The sequence below is a fragment of the Hipposideros armiger genome, unplaced genomic scaffold (genome assembly GCF_001890085.2).
Source record: "Hipposideros armiger isolate ML-2016 unplaced genomic scaffold, ASM189008v1 scaffold_81, whole genome shotgun sequence".
NCBI lineage: Eukaryota > Metazoa > Chordata > Mammalia > Chiroptera > Hipposideridae > Hipposideros > Hipposideros armiger.
In genome coordinates, this window is record NW_017731431.1 from 2737022 (window position 1) to 2756692 (window position 19671).

General features: G+C 35.6%; 1 protein-coding gene across 1 annotated transcript in view; it reads left to right on the forward strand.

Annotated features, from left to right (window-relative positions):
• Positions 1–19671, forward strand: part of FBXL4 (F-box and leucine rich repeat protein 4) — a 73139-nt gene that overhangs the window by 34538 nt on the left and 18930 nt on the right. Inside the window, exon 6 of the mRNA XM_019643660.1 lies at positions 6057–6270. Within this exon, the coding sequence (XP_019499205.1) occupies positions 6057–6270 (214 nt within the window). The remainder of the gene's footprint in view (positions 1–6056; positions 6271–19671) is intronic.

A 19671-nucleotide genomic window follows, 5' to 3' on the forward strand; every position in this document is an offset into this window, starting at 1 on the left:
TCAGAGAGTCTAAAGATTTTATAACATGCTATGTATACAAAATTATTTTTCATTATGTAAATTTGCTTAAGAGGGGATGATATCTATAGTAGAAACATAAGGCATTTCTTTTTAACAGCATGATTTTGGTGAATTTTTATAGAATTCACATTTTAAAACTTGCTGAACATTTGACAACTATTTAGTGGAACACAGTTTAGTCCTTCCTACTTCCCCTCGCACAAACACATACACTTTATTCGCAAATTTTCCTCTCTCCTAATAAGATCAAGAAGAACTGAAGCTAATGACGTCTGTGGGTATTTAGAGCCTACACTGTGGATTATAAACCAAGACAAACAGAGCAGATAAAACAATGAGTGTCAGTAAGCAGTATTTTACATTATAGGGACCTTTCCGGTATTTTAATTACCCTCATAGCTCTTTCCTTAATGCTTCCCACTATTAGGAATTTATTGTTTGTTTTCAACCCTTTATGTGTAAAGGCATTACAGTAAGTGTTTTTGACCAAGTAAAGAGATGTATAATATAGTTCCTATCTCCAGACTACAATAAAGATTAAGATATAAAGGTAAACATATAAACATATCCTTCCTACATTTTTATAAATTAAATAACAGGCAATTAATGAGTATAGACATTAAAGGAAACTTTGGTAGTGATTGCTGAAGTCCAGCTTCTTTGGTGAAATGTTGTCTATAATAATGATAAAATGAGTAGAATGTAAGGGTAATATTAAGTCAGTTTTTTAAAACTATATAGCTCATTCTGGTGCATGTGTGGAAACATAGGCTGTGAGAAGAAAACTTAGCAATGCTATTTTTTAAATTTTAGACTCATAGGGAATAAAGATCTTCTTTTGCAACGTTAAAGCTCCAATCCACTTTCTCACTAGCAATTTCTCTTTCATTTTCAATTCAGCCATGTTAGTTGCTATGGGGTTGTTTGAATAATCACAAAACATAAATTTAAGTATATACATAAATTTAAGTTTTCCATATTATACCCTAGTTTTCAGCCAGTAAAACCATAAATCTTGACAGCATTCCTTTAAGCATGGTCATTGTTCTCATTAGAAAAAGGAAAAATTTAACAGGGAGAGAACCTTTTTGGGTGGGAGATACTGGATTTTCACCCCCTGATTACTGTTGGCCTCCTGACTTGACTGCTGAATTGATAATCATTATGGCTTGTAGGCAGCATTCCCAGAATAAACAATAAATATTCATGCCGTGATTATTAATGAATAATCTATGAATAAGTATGGCCTATTTGTGCTCATTACGACAAAGAAGACTTATTTATAATACTTTAAAGAAAAAAACAGTACATTTTTAAACTAGAGACCACTGGTGATGAGCTGCTGTTTGAGCAAGTCTTTGGGAAAAGTTTAATATAGTTTATTTTTGTTGCCTAAAAACCTTCTCACAGTTAGAACTGTATAACTGTATACAGTTAGAACTGTATAACTGGATTTTAAAGAACTTTTTAAGAATTTATATTATTCAAAATAGCAGGGAAATAGGTTAAATTGGAATAACAAGAACTTAAAAGTTTTAATGAGTTATTAAAATCCAATTCTATCTACGGATTTGTGGTTTGCAACTTGAAGTACTGCTCATGTATAACATCACTCATTAAAAATCACATCTATTATAATTCCTTTTTTTGTATAATACAGTTCCCTAAAGTCTTGGATATCCCTTCACCTCCCTGCCTGTTTGTGCTTTGAGGCTTAGCCATATCATTCTGATGTCAAAAACCCTTAGGTTTATTTTTCCTCTACCATTTTTCTTCAGATATTTGCCCAAACTAAACACCGTGACCTCCACCTGTTACGTAGAGATTTTTACCCCTAAACTCTCCTACTTGTTTCCTTCAGAAAACATTTTGGGAAGCTTTCTAGATTCAAGAACTTGACTAGATGTTTTGAAACAGAGCTACAGTGTTTTTGGATAAAGAGCTTATTGCCTATTCATATATTAGTTTATTCAATTGCTTGCCTCTGTATTTTGCACAGTTGTTTCTTTTAGATTGTCAGTACCTAGAGACTGGAGACAATTTTAAGGCTTTCTTTCCCCTTCCTTCTATTGTTGGATAGTACCACACACAGTTAAGCAGGAAGTTTGCCTTTATTTTGAATCAGATATAACAAATAATGTCCCAAGTTATTTGGAATAAAAAATTACCTTAAATATGCTGTTTTGTAAAACTCAGTGAGAGTCGGCTAACAAAACATAAGAGTAGGAATCAGAAGCAATGGATATTTATATGTAATTCCCCCCTTACCTTTATCCATCAGGCAGCTTCTGAGGATTAGTGCCTTTTATTCTGTGATGAGTAAATTCAGATGAAATCATTTATTCATGTGATGGTAATTATTTTAGGGTGCAAGTTACCATTTAGTAAATTACTTCTGATGTACTTACATTACTCTGGACAAATAAATTCACCTCATGAGGATAAGCAATTTATTTCTCCCTCCAGAGACTCCTTTTCTCATAGCCGGAGACCTAGTTTGGGATTGTTTATCTGAACTTAGGTCTTCTCATAATACCCTCAATATCAAGAAATACTTTGTGAGAATTCATAGCATGGAATGAATAGGCTGTAGGGAAACAAAGAAGCTATAGTCCTCCTTTCAGGTGACCAGTATCACAATTGAGATGAAAAAATAGATGATCTAGACAAAAACATGTATGTAATTATGCATTAAAATAAAACTTACATGAGGAGCATTAAGGAAAAAAACGAGTTGTTTTCAGCTAATGGATCAAGTGTGCTGCTACTTCTGCTTTCTTGGAATGGAGATTTTACGAAAAATTAGGTAGTGTAGATTTTGTAAGATAAAGAAGAGGGAATATGGGGATACTGACCAAATAATCTGCTCAAAATAAAAATATGCAAGGTAGAAATAGAGTCAGAAAGGTAATATAGGCATGACCATTATCTTTATTGTGCTTTCAAATTTTATCATTCATTAAATTAATTTGGGGAGTTTTCTAGTCTGTTAACAGCTGACTTTTTGGTGATTGGCTTGATATCACTCTGTAAATCCTTTAGAGGGGAAAAGGTCAATAATGAGAGTGAGAAGAAAAGGAATGTCAAAGTATCCCAAGTTCGATATGAAAAAGAATTGTAGAGCAAAGTGCTTTGCCAAATAATGAAGACTTTCAAGAGATCAGATGCCTAAACATTTTAATTTTAAGAGAGTTAATATACTCATTTAACTTTTATGATCTGAAAATAATTTTGGAAGAATCAAATCAAAATAGGATACTCTGAATTTAGTTCTTTGAAACTTTATATCCATTTCTGGACTGCTAGCTTAAAAATAATGAAGAATTATGCATAACTACTATGTATGCTCAAAGTAAGGTAAAAATGTTAATTTTGTCATGTTTCTTGGGAATAGTTTGACCCTATGAAGGGAAAAATACCCTGAGTTTATAGAAATTTGTTCCAGAATAGAGGTAACTTAAATTCTTCAAATGAATTTTCATAATTGGAAGATTCATTCAACAAACTTAACCAAATTTTTTTTACCTACCTGACATTGTGCTAAGTACTGGGTACATCAAGAATCTGTTCCAATTGCCAAAGGATTTGAGGCAGCTTATAAAACTCGGTGTAAACAAATTAGTAAGGAAATTGTGAGCAAGAGAAAAATAAATAGTGGTTGAGAAGTAGAGGCGCCTGCGTTCAGCTCCGTGTTTGGGGGTCATGTCCTGACGCGGGATCCACCGCCTGCCGCTGAGATAGGTCCGGACCCTGCGTATTGAGCACCACACTCCGTGCTGCCACCTGGATCCCGCGCGCCATCCTCACTTCCCTGATTACTGCAGCGCTGTCCTGATGGTCCCCTTGTTTTACCCCTCTTTCCTTCAATCTGTCCTCACAGAACCAGTGTCATGTTAAAACGCAAGCATGTTGTATCACTCCTCTGCTCAGAACTCTGCTCAGATGGGAGAGTCCCATCTCCCTCAAAATAAAAGCCAAAGTCTTAATAGGACACACACTCTATGAATTGCCCCTTGCCTGTCTGACCTGCCCCTCAGCCCCGCCCCCTCACTTTGTGCCTCCTGCACTAGCCACCCTACATGTCCTCACTAGATGCGTTAAGCTGTCCCCGAGCCCTGGCGCTGCCCTTCCCTTTGCCTGGAATGCTCTCTCCGGAGACCTGCTTTGCTCACCCCCTCACTTCCGCCGGCTCTTGACCGCCTTCTCAGTGAGGCTTCTCTGGCCACCCTATTGCCCTTGATAGTTCCTATTGCCCTTCCCTGCTTTCATTTCCTCCTTGCACTTTTCACTCTCTAGTATACTATTTACTTTACTTATTTGTTTATAGTCTATCTCTCTTACCAAGAAGTAAGTAAGCTACGTGAGAGTAGAGACTTTGTTTTGTCCACTGCTAACTCCACCAGTGCCCAGAGTAATGCTTGGGTCATGCTAGGAGCTCAGTAAATATTTGTTGAATGAATGAATAAATGATGAACGTGTTTGATGCAAACTGCAGTTTAGCTAATATAACTAGCAAAGGTAACAATAGTCAGGAGGTGGGAGGAAATCAGGAGAGAGTAGATTGAGGAGTGGCAGAGAATTTTAAGGGAGGGGTGGGCAGTTGTGCAAAATGCCACAATAAGTCAAGTAATACAAGCACTGAATAGAAAGGCCATTGCATTTGCTATTTAAAAGGAAAGGGTGAATTTAGGTAGAGCAGAACACATATTGCAATGGATTAGGACTAAATGGATATTTAGGTATAAATAAAATGGGTGGGCTACAGAGTAATTGGCAATATTTTAAATAAATTTATAGCAGTTGAATTTTTTATTGTTTGAATGTGAATTGGCCATGCTTTAACTTGTATTTCAATGTTTGTGAGGTGCTTTGACCTTGACAGACTTGTTTTCTCATATTGTTTGATGTCCAAATCCAGGGGGCAGTGTAGTGAGTGCTGTTATATAATTCTAGTCTGGCTTTGACAGCCGAGGAAATGCTGAGTCTTGGGTAAATGCCTTTTCCAAGGTCACAATCTAGAAAGTAGTGGAACGGGAAAAAAAATGCATCTTTGACTTAGAAGTCTAGTGTTACTTTATTTACTTACGTGATTGATTTAGTCAATTTAATTTTGTATGTGTATTTGTAAGCTAATTATATCATTTAGGAAACATGTGGCATAAATAAACTAACAGTATATTACTGATGTGACACTGAGAAAGGCAAGAAAATGTCAAGAGACTCAGACAGGAATGATTAGCATACTTGTTTAAGGGGTCATTTTGCTTAGGTGATAGTTTCATGGATTCAAATACTCCTAGACTCATATTTACTTTTAGATCATTTCCAGGTGATAATTATGGACAGGACAGTTTCTCCTTCATCTGTAATGTAATTAAGATAAATATTGTTATCCCTACTCTAAAAAGGAATTTTGTGTCTTCCACATTGAATTATTGCTGTATATTTTATGTGAAGCTGCAATTGAATATCTTGTAATAATTTCAACATCAGTCTAACTGCTAAATAGTAACAGTTACAAGGAACATATCAGAACAGTACAGTTAAACCAACCCAGAAATTTTCTGCATTGAGAATAGGCCAGTCTGATTTGTTTTGAGGTCATTTAATTAAAGCTGTCACTCTGTATGCTGTGTTCAAAATCAGTTATCTAGTATTGGATGGCTATTGTTTAGGGAAAAATATTCCAAGAGTTTAGAGTTTTGTTATGTTTTGTTTTTTAGCTCTACTAACTTAGATGTGAATTACATGTACATAGGACAAGCACACCCTCCACTTTCTTAACTTTCCATTTTGCATTAGCTGACTTTTTATATGACATTAGTCCATTTTATCTTCTCAGGTTGATTTATTTTAGCCTCACCATAACTATTTCAGTAGGTAGGAAATGAGGATTTAAGTAAAACAAGTTTTACATTTTCCCTAATAGAAATCCATTCTTCTGAAGGTGCCTGCTTAGAGTTAATATAATTCCAAAATACTTGCAAAATTATTTTTTAATTTTACAAAATTCACACAGAATATTATTTTTACAGGTTTCTGAAGGTTTGTGGATCCGAATTAGTGCGCCTTGAATTATCTTGCAGCCACTTCCTTAATGAAACTTGCTTGGAGATTATTTCTGAGATGTGCCCAAATCTGCAGGATTTAAATCTCTCATCCTGTGATAAGCTACCACCTCAAGCTTTTAACCACATTGCCAAGTTATGTGGCCTTAAACGACTTGTTCTCTATCGAACAAAAGTAGAGGTAAGACTAACTCATCATGTACATCTTTGCTAGTGTAATAGCCAACTTATTATTTAGTTGCCTGTAATTGCTCATAATAATGTGATTTCTGGTTTTTAAATACATAAGTTTATGATGCCACCTGACTATTCCACAATCATTAGAGCTGATTCAGTCATTTCAAAATGATTTAGAGTCTATTGTGGTGTTGTTATTTTTAATAATTATAGGAAAATGTTCTTCTCTGTGCTCTAAAACTTTTTGTAATACTGTTTCTAGGTAAAGAAAAAGTAATGGGCTGAGGTGAGTTGAGATACTGACAGGGGATAAATTAAAGAAAGGAGCAGCCGGATAGGATGCAGGAGGACATTTGCTTGGAGCAGGAGGAAGCAAAGAGGAATTTATCCAGGATCAGACTTAGGAGTTAGAATTCCAGATACAGTAACTTATGAGTCTTCATTAAAGAAAAATGGAATCATGTTTTATATATATATATATATATATTCCTGCCCCCCCCCCCCGTAATATCTCTAGGACATCTTTCCAGGTCATCACATGTACCACTTGACTTTTCCTGTGCCTGTTCCCTCTACTCCAGTCATTTTGGCCGTCTTTCTATACCTTGAACGTTCTGATCTGGTCCCAGCTCATGGCTTTTTCTCTTCTACCTGTCTAGAATATTCTTCTGACTTATTATATGGCTGCCTCGTTCTCAACTTGATGTTCAATTTACATTTTTTTTTCAGAGACGGCTTCTTGGACATTGATAAAAGGTAGCCCCCCTTCTGGTGTGTTTCTTTCATGTCACTTAGTTTTATTTCCTTTTTTAACATCCTATCACTCTGAAATTACTTGTTGTCTTGCTATTATCTGTCTCCTTACACCAGGAGATAAGTTTCATGAAGGTAGGATCCTTGTCTGTTTTTTTCATTGCCATGTTTCCAGCATCTAGAATAGACTTGGTAAAGATTGGCCATTCAATAAATATTTAATAAATGAATGAGTAAGATAACCAAATTACTTTTCCAAAATGATACACCAGTTGCTTTCCCACTATAGTGAACCTTTGCCTCCCTTGAATGTTACCTTGGTCAAGGCATTCAGCCTCAGTATTTCAGCTTCCTCATCTCTAAAATGGAGATAATAAAAATAACTGATCTCATATGGTTGTTGTGAGAAGTTACATGTGATGAGCTTAGAGGGTGCCTGGAGCATAGTAAACTCTCAATACTAGCTGATAATAACAGTAGTAGTAATAGTAATATCATCATGGCAGTTTTGCAGTATGTTTTGCTGTGTGTGTTGGGAGTGGGGGGTCTCGTCTCTATTCTTTTGAATTTTTTTTTGTAAATCCTTGTATTATTATTCCAGATATGTCTTCCAGCAAGGATTTTATTAGAATTACATTCATTATATTTCATTATGCTCTTCAGTAAGCTTTTCATCTGTTCATATAGTTCTTGTTTTACATCCAAGAGCATGTTATAGGTTTCTTCACTGAGCTTTTATATCTTTTTGTTTAAATTTATCTCTTGCATTTTTATAGTCTCAGATATTATTTTCTCTTCTATTTAATTTTAATTGGTTATTGTTAGTATAAAGAAAAATTTGGTTTTCGTATGTTTATCTTATATCTACTCTCTGTACTGAATGTTTAAAATATTCTATTAACTTTTTACTTATATCTTTTGGATTTTCTAACAATACAGTTATATAATCTGGAAATAAACATACTTTTCTTTTCCAGTATTTAAAGTATTGCTACAATAGGCAGAACTTCATAAATGATAAGGAATAATTGCATCACAATGGGTGTACCAGTGTTATTACTAATATAGTGGGACTGTCTTCAATGTTTTATGTTTTTTTGAGGACGTATTATGTGCCAGACACTGTTCAGGCCCTGCAACTTCAGAAATGAACTAAACAGACAACTCCTCATGCACCTTATTGATTTTCTATGTTGTTTGGTGTTGCTTTCTGATAAATAGTCTTTGTCATTCTTGTTTGAGAATATTTTATCAAAAATGTATATTTTAAGTTTTTTAATTCTCCATTAACACACTTCACTTTTTTTTTTTTTATTTATTAGTATAATGCCTTCCTTTAAACAGTCCTTGCGTTCCTGGAGTAATCCCTACATGTTTTTAATTTAATACTTACCTACATTAATTTCCTGATATTTAGGAGCCAGATTGCTGGGTTTGGGCTCTAGTTTTATCACTAATTAATTGTGTTTCCTTGCAGAAGTGTTTTGACCCCCCTGTGCTTCAGCTTTCCCTTCTATAACGTGGAGATGATAATAGTATGCATGTTAAAGAGTTGTGAGGATTAAATGATTTACAATACATAAAGTGACCACAACAGTGCTTGGTTCGTAGTAAATATTCTTTAAGGGTAAATACTTTTTATATCTGCTTTCCTAAGTGAGGTTGAGCTGTGGTTCTTTTGTTCATGCCATTTTATTAGGGATGGGGGGAGGTAGGATTGTAACAGCATAGCAAAATGATTTGGGAAACTCCCATCTTTTTTTGATCTGGAATAACTTGAATAAATGGGAATTATCTGTTAAACAGAATTTACTTGTAAAACCATCTGGGTGTAGAGCCTTTTTTATTGGTAGATCAGAGTAGATACCTTTTTCTAGACATAGCTTTTTTTCTAATCTATGGAAGCCTGAAAGTATGTGAGTATAAGAGCTTCTGTTTATCTGCAGTAATCCCAATTTGGGGCAAAATGTTTAGCTAGAGTTTAACTGGTGACCTGGTATGGTGGAAAGAAGACTTCGATCCTAGTTCTGGCCCTACCAGTAACAACCTTAGTGATCTAGGTTCAGTCACGTAGTCTCTCAAATTCCTAGGTTCTTTATTTGTAAAATGAGAGGACTGTTGACTTTGAATGACAGCTTAAGGGTAATGTCAGTCCTTGTTTTCATTGGTCTGTGGTAAAATGACTCACCATTTGTGTGGGAATACAATCACCAGCTGCCTTTTCTTGGGGAGGCCTGAAATTGCGCCATCCCTTCCTTTCATTGGTATGTGGACTGTTTTGTTGTCCTGTGTACTATAAAGTCTGGGATCCACCGACAGCGTAGTGTGTCATTTTAAAGGTTATGATTAATTTGAACTTTAAGAAGAAATATAGCACAGTTAATTATTAAATAAACCTTCAGGAAGAAAAACAGAAGAAAAACCAAAGAGAAGATGTAAACATTGATTGCAAGAGATTAACTTGTTAGGCATCTTACATCTGTGATGATTTGTAAGAATATATCCCATGGGATATTTTTGAAATGTCATGTATTCACATGATCTAAGTGTCAGGGAATCATTCAGTAGTCCACATGGTTCTTTAGTTTGCCTCAAGAAACTGATAGAATGTGACCACATTTTTTTAAAAGTGTGATTTGCAAGGATTGAGAAGATTTCATATGTTGAGTGGAGATCTACACATATGTATCTAAGTGTAGATAGCTTCAGCTCCGGCTCCCCCCAGTTACTTAAAATAGATATAAAATCAGTGCATGAATGCATTAAATAAAGTTTGGGTTGTAGCTTATATTGCTACCTATTAAGTTTTGGTTTTATTAGTCCATATGCTAAAATACCATAAAAATCATTTATAAGTGTATTCTCTACAATTTTTTGACATTGATTATGTACAAATAATTTTAAAATTAATTTTCATTGATCTACAGTTGATTTACAATAAAATTTAAAAATAGGTCATTTTGGTGACATGGATGGCAAAATTCAAAATGAAGCAAAACTTACCCAGGCATGTTCACTTAAACTGCTTCCCAACTCTGTATTCAATGCTCTTCATCTGTGCTTTCCTCACTTCTGTTATCTTCTCGTCCTTGGGATTTACATCCGATTTTTATATGGTTACTGAGTAACTCATAGGGTTAAAGGGAGAAGGCAACACAATCAACTGATTTCTTTTAAAACAATCAGAAGCCACAGCACTGGTATTCCTATCACTCTGTAACCACCTCCCTTGTCACTTAAGCAAAGCATTATGTCATCCACTTCTCCCTTCCATGTATACACCCTTTCAGTCCTGCAATCAATAATGTTGGTGGATGAGAAAAAAAGAGAACAAGAAGATAAAATTTAGGGACTGGCTTCTCTCTATACCTTCCACATAATCATTGGTGGTACACTCAGACATTATAAACTATTTTGAAAAGAAGGAACAGCAATTGATTTCAAATGCCTCTGTTTGCTCTAAGGAAATACATGACAAAAAAAAAAAGATACAAATTTGAACTTCCTGGGAGAGGCTTTTTTGTTGTTGTTGTTGTTTTTTGAGGAATATCAGTTATCCAGTGCCACTTTTATCCATTTTTCTAAACTCTAAAAAACTGTAAAATAAGCAAAAATTAATATTACAAAATATTGACCCTATTACAGCATATTAACTACAGAGATATCAGATTTATGTTCTAGATTTATGTTGCAGATTTATGTATTTTATGTGCCTATATATAAAATTTACATTAATCACTGTAATACATTTATGCCATTTTATATGACTTAAGCAAGACTGGGTATAGTGAATAAAGCTTTAGAGGAAATTGGAGACCTGGATTTTCACCCCAAAGTTTGGAAAAACTTACTGAATATATTGTTTGCTGTCCTAGACAGTTAGCCAATTATGTAATTCTTTGCGCTAGTCCAAAGAGGATTGGTGTTACTCTCACCTTATAGATGATAAGATGAAGGTCCCTAAGGATGAATAGGTTTCCCAGTGCACAGAGCAATAAGCTAGAGGCAGGATTTGAACCCAGGTTTGGTAGCCCTGGTTCTAGTCTAATAGCTTGGCTGCCTCTATCTAAAATAGGGATTTTTTTTTCTTTACCACTTATTTGTTTTCTGATTTGCAATTGGTAAGGAAATACAACATTGCAACTACGTAATGCAACTAAGCTATACAACATTGTGATCCAGTGTAAAATACAAACTGCTAAATTATATTCTATAAATATTTTCTAGTCTAAAATACCTACTACAGGGAAATGAAATTTTTGTCTTATTTTTATTATGAACAAACTTAGTTTGAGGACTTAGTTCTGAATTTATAAATTATAATTAGTTATTCAAATTACATTTAGAAACATTTAAGTAATAGTTTATAGAATCAATACATAATGAACTGCTTCAAGCAAATGGTTTATATAGGGCAGCTCTCAATTTCATACCATATTCGAGAGAAGCATTGGGATATAAATCCCCAAAATAATTTTGGCATGTAAAATGATGTATTGTTGATGTCTAGATAGTGTGTTCTTAAGTGGGTAGGCATGAGGCATGTTGCAGGTCTGGTTACTCAATAAGAATGAACCCAGGAGAATGAAACTATTGTAAGGTCTGAATTGCCTTATATGTTGGTAGGTGGGTCCTGGATGCTGATGTGGCCCCTTTATGGGCCAATGGTGCAACAGCTAGTGAGCCCAGGGCACTGGGCTTCTCTCTACCTGATAGATTTCACCAGCAAGGCTGCTACAACGACCAGCTTAGCCTCATGTGGAACCTCGTCAGGAACTGGGGATGTAGCCCAGTGCACATCCTTTGTACTGCTAGATTGCTGCTTTGGTAGTAAACTAAAATGAGAGCAACCTTAAAACAAGTCCCAGGGCCGGCCGAGTGGCGCGATGGTTAAGAACTGGCTTGGGACGCCAGAGGGCCCCGGTTCGGATCCCACATATGAGGGCCAGTGACACTGCCCTCCACAGCTAAGATGCTGAACAACAGCTCAACCTGGAGCTGGGCTGCCGTGAGTTGCCGGCGAAGGCGTAGACTGCAGCCCCTGTGGCAGTGGGTTGCCATGGGCTACCGTATGTAGCTAGCAGCCAGCGTGAGCGGCCAGCAGCCAGCGTGAGCGGCCAGCAGCCGCCGTGAGCGGCCGTCCAGAAGCCGGTGACTGATCTGCCTCGCCCGGGAAGAGCACAATGATGGTGCCAACTTGGGCCAGTGAAGCAACGTCCTCCACAACTAGACTGAAGAACAAAAAGACAGCAACTTGTCTGTTCCCCTTCCCCCAATTCCCCAGCACTGTTCCCATCCCCCCAATTCCCCAATAAAAATCTTTAAAAAAAAAAAAAAACAAGTCCCAGGTATCCCTGTCGCCAGAGTTTGAGCCCAGCATTTTATGGGGTGGCCTAACTCAGAAAGATTTTTCTCCCCAGTTCCACTGCTTTTGGCTGATACCATGGCTAGCACCCTGCAGTGAGAGAAACTGCAGCAGGATCTTGTTGAGATTTTAGCTGTGATTAAAACTGTTTAGTAGTGAGGTTTGAGTATCTGATTCACACATTATTTGATAATTTAAAAACTGGGAAGATATTTGTTATTTACTGTGTGTCATAGACCCAAGTCATAAAACTCAGTCCTTACCTTGGCTTTCCCACTTAAAAGATTTATGTGCTTAGGTAAGTCACTTATACTAAAAGTTTATTTATTATAAAAAGAAAACTTACCCTATCACATAGGCTATTAAGAAGACCGAATTAGGTCATACATGTAAAAAAAAACCAAAAAGCCACAGTTTAAAATTTTTAAAAAGATGGACTTGTGTAAATGTGAAAATGATAGTATAGACTTAGTATAGTCTTCCACAATTATTTCCACGTTTGCAAAGGATTCTTATAGATCATCCCAGAGTTTCTTTCTGTTGTGTGCTAAGAGAGATTTAGCTGAATTACCTCTTTCACCCTTAGGACTTGTTTCTGGTAAAAGGAATCTTCATTCCTAAATTGTAAACGCCATCATGGGATTGATCATGTTAACTGTTTACTACTTTACAACTGTTGTATAGAACAGTGTCTGGTCTTCAGTATAGCAGATATTCAGTAAGCTTGTACTGAATGAAGGAGCAGTATCTATCTCTTATTAATTCATGTTTTTATTATTAGATAAGTTAGTAAGCATAAGCTAAGTTTGTCTTTCTATAGAATAACCACATCTGCAAGCAAATGGATGGGTAGATCTACAACTTGAAAAAATTGTAAGAAAATATTTGTTCAGAATCTTTATCCCTAAAAAGATAGTGAAATATAGTTCAATTTGTTTTGTTAATTTATTTCATGAGATATTTTTCTTTCTTTTCTTTAGATGTGTTTAGGATTGAAATGAAAAATTGCTTTACCAGAGAAATAACCAATGTCTTTTTATAACATCAACCAAAACAAAACCAGAAAATCACTAAATAAGCTATTTGCAGAGTTAGTGGTGTTCATTTGCAGGATTTCAGTAGGTACAGAGCAGTAAATATATGCCTAATAAAGAACAAGATACTACTACATTAAAGAGAGATGGAGTGTTGTTTCTGTGTGAAGGGTGAAAAGGATAACTACTATTGCATTGTTCTGTACACCTGAAACTAACAATAAAAAAATAAAAAATAAAAGAAAAGAGAGAGAGATGGAGTGGACTGGTATATAAGAGGCCCTGTGCATGCTAACGGTGTCACAGATCTGTGCTTGGTTGGAGAATTGTCTGTGTTGGGAAATCTTTTTAGAAGACATGACCCTCAAGCTGAGATTCAGGCCCTATTTACTGTGTGATCCTAAAATAACTTGTGAAGTGGGTTGATAAATAAGGTAATTTCCTTTTTACTGAATTTAGTGAATCTTTTAGGGTTACATAGACAACACATTAGGTAAAGATGGGAACTTAGGACAGGAAATAAACTTTAGTTATACTTAGTTTCTTCTAGTATCTGTGACAAGGAAGTAAGTATAGTAGAATTAAATGTTTCAAGATTGGAAGGACTTCCGTTTCAATATCTTTGGTCCTTCTCTCCACAGATTCTTAATATCTATGGTGAACATTGATTGCAAGCATTAATTTAACCATATATGTTGATGCATTTTCATGATAGGAAAGCTGTAAAAATTTAACTCATGAAATAGACTTTTAAATCCTTAAAAGGAAAAAACCTTTTATTTTGAAATAATTTCAGACTTAGTAAAAAAAATGTTCTATGCAAAAAGTTGCATAAAAAGTAGATTCTCCTACTGTATGCATAATTTATTTCCTGAACCAATTGAAAATAAGTAGAAGATATAGTTCTCCTTTACCCTCAAAGGGGCATATATCTATAATGTACTCTTAAATGCTGGCGTTATGGGCTGAATTGTGTCTCTTTAAATTTCATATGTTGAAGTTTGAAACCCCAGTGCCTCATAATTTGATTGTTATTTGGAGATAGATTCTTTAAAGAAATAATGAAGGTTAAATGGGGTCATTAGGGTGGGCCCTAATCCAATATGACTGGTGTCCTTATAAGAAGAGATTAGGACATAGACACACAGGGAGGGAAGAACATGTGTGAAGACATCAGAAGATGGCCAGTTTCAAGCCAAGAATCAAGGCCTTAGAATAAGCTAACCCTGGGACATACGTTTATCTCAGACTTCTAGCCTTCAGTATTGTGAAAACAATAATTTCTATTGTTGAAGCTACCTAGGCTGTAGTACTTTGTATGGCAGCCCTAGCAAACTAATACAACTTGTAAACGGTGGAATAAGAATAACTTTTTAACATATTGCACAAAAAAGTGTCTTTAAGGGAAGTCCTGTGCGTTTACTAAAACAATCTGGGTTAGTGTTAGAAGTTTGAGCCTGTTTACCTTTCCTTTGTTGGGGGGATATATGTGTGTGTGTGTGTGTGTGTGTGTGTGTGTGTGTGTGTGTGTGTGTGTGTGTGTGTGTGTATCTCTGGAGTGGGGCATGACAGGTAGCTCAGTAAGAATGTCATTCTGTTGCTTAGCAGCAGACAAGAAAACCAAGAGTGTTTTTTAAAAGTTGGAGTTATAAATGGAACACCTGCATCCAGTTTTGATTGCCTCACTTCAAGAATGATAGAGCATAAATTGAAAGAATCTGAAGAAGTGAAAAAACTGATTATAGGTATTGTGGGAGACTAGCATATGACTGTAATCCCTAAGTATGGTTCAGCAGCTGTTTACTTGGCCTACTAGGCTGGGACAACCATTTCAAGGACTCCCCGCTGTCTTCATCTTCAGAACTAGAGGACAAGGAAACTATCAATAGTTGATCTTTACTTCTGTTGGATATCAACACTCTCCACCTATTTTCTTTTTTTTCTGTGCCAGTTTATTTGGCAGAGTGGATATGATATGTAAGTAAAAATTCATACCACCCTGTTGATGCAAAGCACCTGGGTTTTCCTACAAAAGATACATAAACTATCTTTTGAAAAGAGTATGATTTAATTTACTGCCATGAATCTGCTTTCCGATACATACACAATGGGGGTCTTCTTAACTGCATTCTTATTTGATTTAAAGGACACATTACTGTATATTGGCAAGTAGAAGCAGGAATGGCCGATCTCTTAATAGAGCCAGTACAACTAACAAACTCAGACTACAAGAGCAAACAAACCATGTGGGAAATGAAAGGGGTGGCCTTTCACTTAGCAGAGCCTGTGCTGATAACGCATCAAGACCCAGAGGAGAAACGGAAATAGGAAGAAGCTACTTTGGTCACCTAAATTGACTAATACAGGCTGTTGTTAGCTGTCGCCGTAAATGCAGTCTGTTTCTAACAGATAAATTTAGCTAGATAACATATAAAAAAGGATATTAATGACTTTATTCTTAAACAGAATCAGGAGTTACGGTTTTAATAACATATTTAACTTATTAACTATCATATACTAAAACTAGCAAACTTTTTAAGTCTTTGACATATGTCTCCAGGCAAGACTATATCTATAGCTCTGTCTATCAATGTAGAAGTTCTAATGAGAATATGAGGCTCTTGGTGGGGTTGGGTATGTGTGACCTGAGCAAATGGGCTGTGTGGTTCTGTCAGGGTCAAAAAGCCTGACTTGTCAGTGTAGTGAATTGGGAGGTTCATTTGTTAGGGGGTCAGACTCATTAGTGTCGCATTCATGACAGTGACCCATAAACCAGGTATAATAAATCTACCTGGAGAGGACACCATTCAATAGAGATAGCTGATTACCACATTCTTTCAATGCTGATATGTCAGAAGGAAAACCAAATTGTAGTTATAAGACTTATTTGGTGAGTTTAGAATGAGAAACCTGAGAATTATGTGACTTAAATGCTTAAAGGCATCAGCACAGAACAGGTTGACACCTTCATCTTCACAGGAAGAAAGAAGTGCTTTGGGAGGAAGATAGATAAATTCTTTGGACCAGTGCCTTCTCTCAGCTGGGCATCATTTAGATGGACAGTGTCAACCAACAGATGCCTCAGGCACCTCTTATATGCTTCCTTGACAGTCCAACCCTTACTCTTTGATCGAAACAGTCTGTCTCTATATATTCAATAAGGTTACTGTCAAGTCCAGCCGGTGTGCAAACTGCCATGACTTTTTGACTGCATATCTGCCATCATCCCTTCTGGGTAGGTAGGGAAATTGATTAGTTCAGTTATCTGTGAGCAAAGATGTGTTCCACTGTATTATTATGCGGGAGATCTACAATGGTAAAAATACGTTCTTAAATGAGACTACAGAGCAAGGCAGACGTGTGGGATTTAGTCTTCAGTTTTGTTCTATGACACACATGTGTTTTAGAATTCAGCAAATAATTTGAACCTTAACTAAAAATCATACTATAGAGCCAAATTTCTGAGTCTTTGGTCTAGTGTAGCTTTAACCATCTACAGTTAGGTTTAAAGAACTTTCCTTTTTTTTCTCTCTCTCTCAAAGACATATGTAAGAGCTTTATTAATTTATGTCATTTATGGTCTTTAACCTTTTTCTTTTTAGAGATCAGTCAGGAGTCTAACTTTTCTACCACAATGTTGATCTTAAAGTTTAACTTGTAAAAGACATTATTTTCAAGTTGTAATCATGTATAAGCACATAACCTATACCATATTGTATATCTAAATGCATAAAAGATAATTTGTAGTAGATGGTTCATAGCAAATCTGTGTAAAGTAATTAAATTTAAATATTCTGAAACAATGATGTTTATTTCTACCTATAGTTAATTTCAAGCACTTTAAATAGTTCTAAAAATACTTCAACTTTTATTCTATATTTTCCTTCTCAAATTTATTGAGATTGATATTGAAACACAGAGGCAAAAATATTAGAGAAAGAGATTCACACATATATGTGTATTTTAAATTCTAATAATTGAGTGATTTTGTTTTTGGGATTTCCTTGGTGGTAGTTGTTATTACAAATTTATGAATCTTCATTTAATGAATATACTTTTCCTTTTTTTTTTTTTTTTAAGCTGAGCCATCCTGCCACCTGTTGGCAGCTCAGCTGGGGCCGGGAATCAAACTGCTGTTGATCAGAGCTCACACTCTTGAGCGAGCTCTTAACCAACTGAGCCACTCGGCTGGTGCCTGAATATACTTTTATAAAATCCCGTCTCATTATTTGTAAATATTGCTCTCATGTGTTTGAGATGTATCATGATTACCTGAAAGTACATTTGTTTGTGATCAGGTGATGTCACTAGTCTATATTTTAGCTAGTGTATGTCTGTAATACATAAAACTTGTTATATGTTCCTTTAATATGCTTTCTAGGAATCATATATTAGACTGGAGAATACTGATTTGGAATCCTACCCTCCTGTATTAAGAGTTTATCATTAAGGGTTGCGTTCTGTATTTAAGATAAGCAACAATTTTTAAATGAGTGAAAAACATTATGGACTATAAGCCTATATTGTAAAGTAGTTAACATAGTACTGCATACATTGATTTTACATGGTCTCACTATATTATAAAATGCACATGGCATGCATAAATATAAGTCTACTAAGCCATAAATCTGGACTATGTAAAAGTTATATGTGAGTATAATAAACATCAGCTATCATTTTATTAACGATTTTTGCTTAGCACTTAGAAGTCTGGAGGATGGGAGGTTATGAAGTTTATGGGTAGCATCTCTTAAAAGGCTGTCAATGAAAATATGAATTCCTGCCTTGTTTTCTCTCTTAGTAAATTGCCTTGTAACAAGTAAAGGCGTTAATAATAATTCTCTATCATTTATTGTTATCCATTGGATCTTGAAGCTGCTGAACTGGGTTAGTCGGTAGATTTTAGGTGGAATGCCAAAGAATTCTTTCTTTATGAACATATATTCTGTTACCGGTGCCAGCACTTACGTAGGTTGTACTTTGATAATTCTGTAGAAGAATTTAACATGACCAGTCATTCCTTAGTGAGTTTATTTCCACGGTGACTTAAATAAGGTTGGCCTTTGTTTCAAAATTACAAACTCATGTGAAAATGAATCTGTTGCCTTGCATTATAAAAGCTACTAGCTCTTTAAGTTATATTTTAATTTTATAGAGCTACTCTTATGCTTCTGTTGAATGAATTTTAGAGAACTAGTCACAGCAGAATCTGTAGACTTGGGGACCTAAAAGATATCTGAAGTCTTAAATAAGAGGTTCATAAAATATTTCACTTTTTATTTCTGGTACACTTAATGGACATTTAATCCATCCATTTGTGGGTTCTAGTCATGTAGAAAAGTGTGGCAAGTACTCATTACAGTAGAATTGTTCTGTAAGCAGGGGTCGGCTAACTTTTACTGTGAAGGGCCAAATAGCAAATATTTTAGGCTTTGTAGGCCATATGGTCTCTGTTGCAACTATACAACTATTCAACTCTGCTGTCGTGGTGTGAAAACAGCCATAGGCAAGGAGTAAAAGAATGGGTGTGCCTGTGTTCCAATAAAATGTTATTTACAAAACAGTTAGTGGCTGGATTTGGTCCATGGGTAGTAATTTGCTATCTCCTGCTACAAACCATTGAGTCTGTGGTCCCTCCAAAATCGTGTACTTTTATAATTGGGAATGAAGAACTCTGTTTCTCCTCTTTGCTTTAGCATCAATAGCAGTACTTTAATTCTGAATACTAACAGCATCGAGAAAGAATATGCTAAAGATATTTTAGAAGGAAACTGTTAACTGGATTTAGAGAAATTGCAGACTGTTTTTTAAACCTGGGTACTCCCACAGTCTCTGGCTTATCATGAGCTCTGCCACAGGAAGTCATGAAAGTGTTAACTTGTGCTGGCTCACCTCACTGCTACCTGTCGGGCCTTTGGTTTATCTCTGTTTGACTCCTTGTTACATACCTCACAGCATCTCTTCAAGGGGATCCTTTTTTTTCCTTTAGCTGTCACCTCCATCCCCTACTATCTTGGTGTCAGAATTTGATCTCATCTCTTATTTAGCAAAGATGTGTGCTATCATTCAACATGAATCTCTTTTGTGCTATATTAGTTATTTTTTAAGGGTGGAATAAAAAGTGATGTTCTCTCTATTAAATGAATGTTTTAATTCCCAATTTAATGATTAGACTGTTTAAGTTATTGTAAAATATTTGCCTGGGTGAGGATAGTACGCCATGAATTCTACGACTTGAAATTCCTCCAGAATG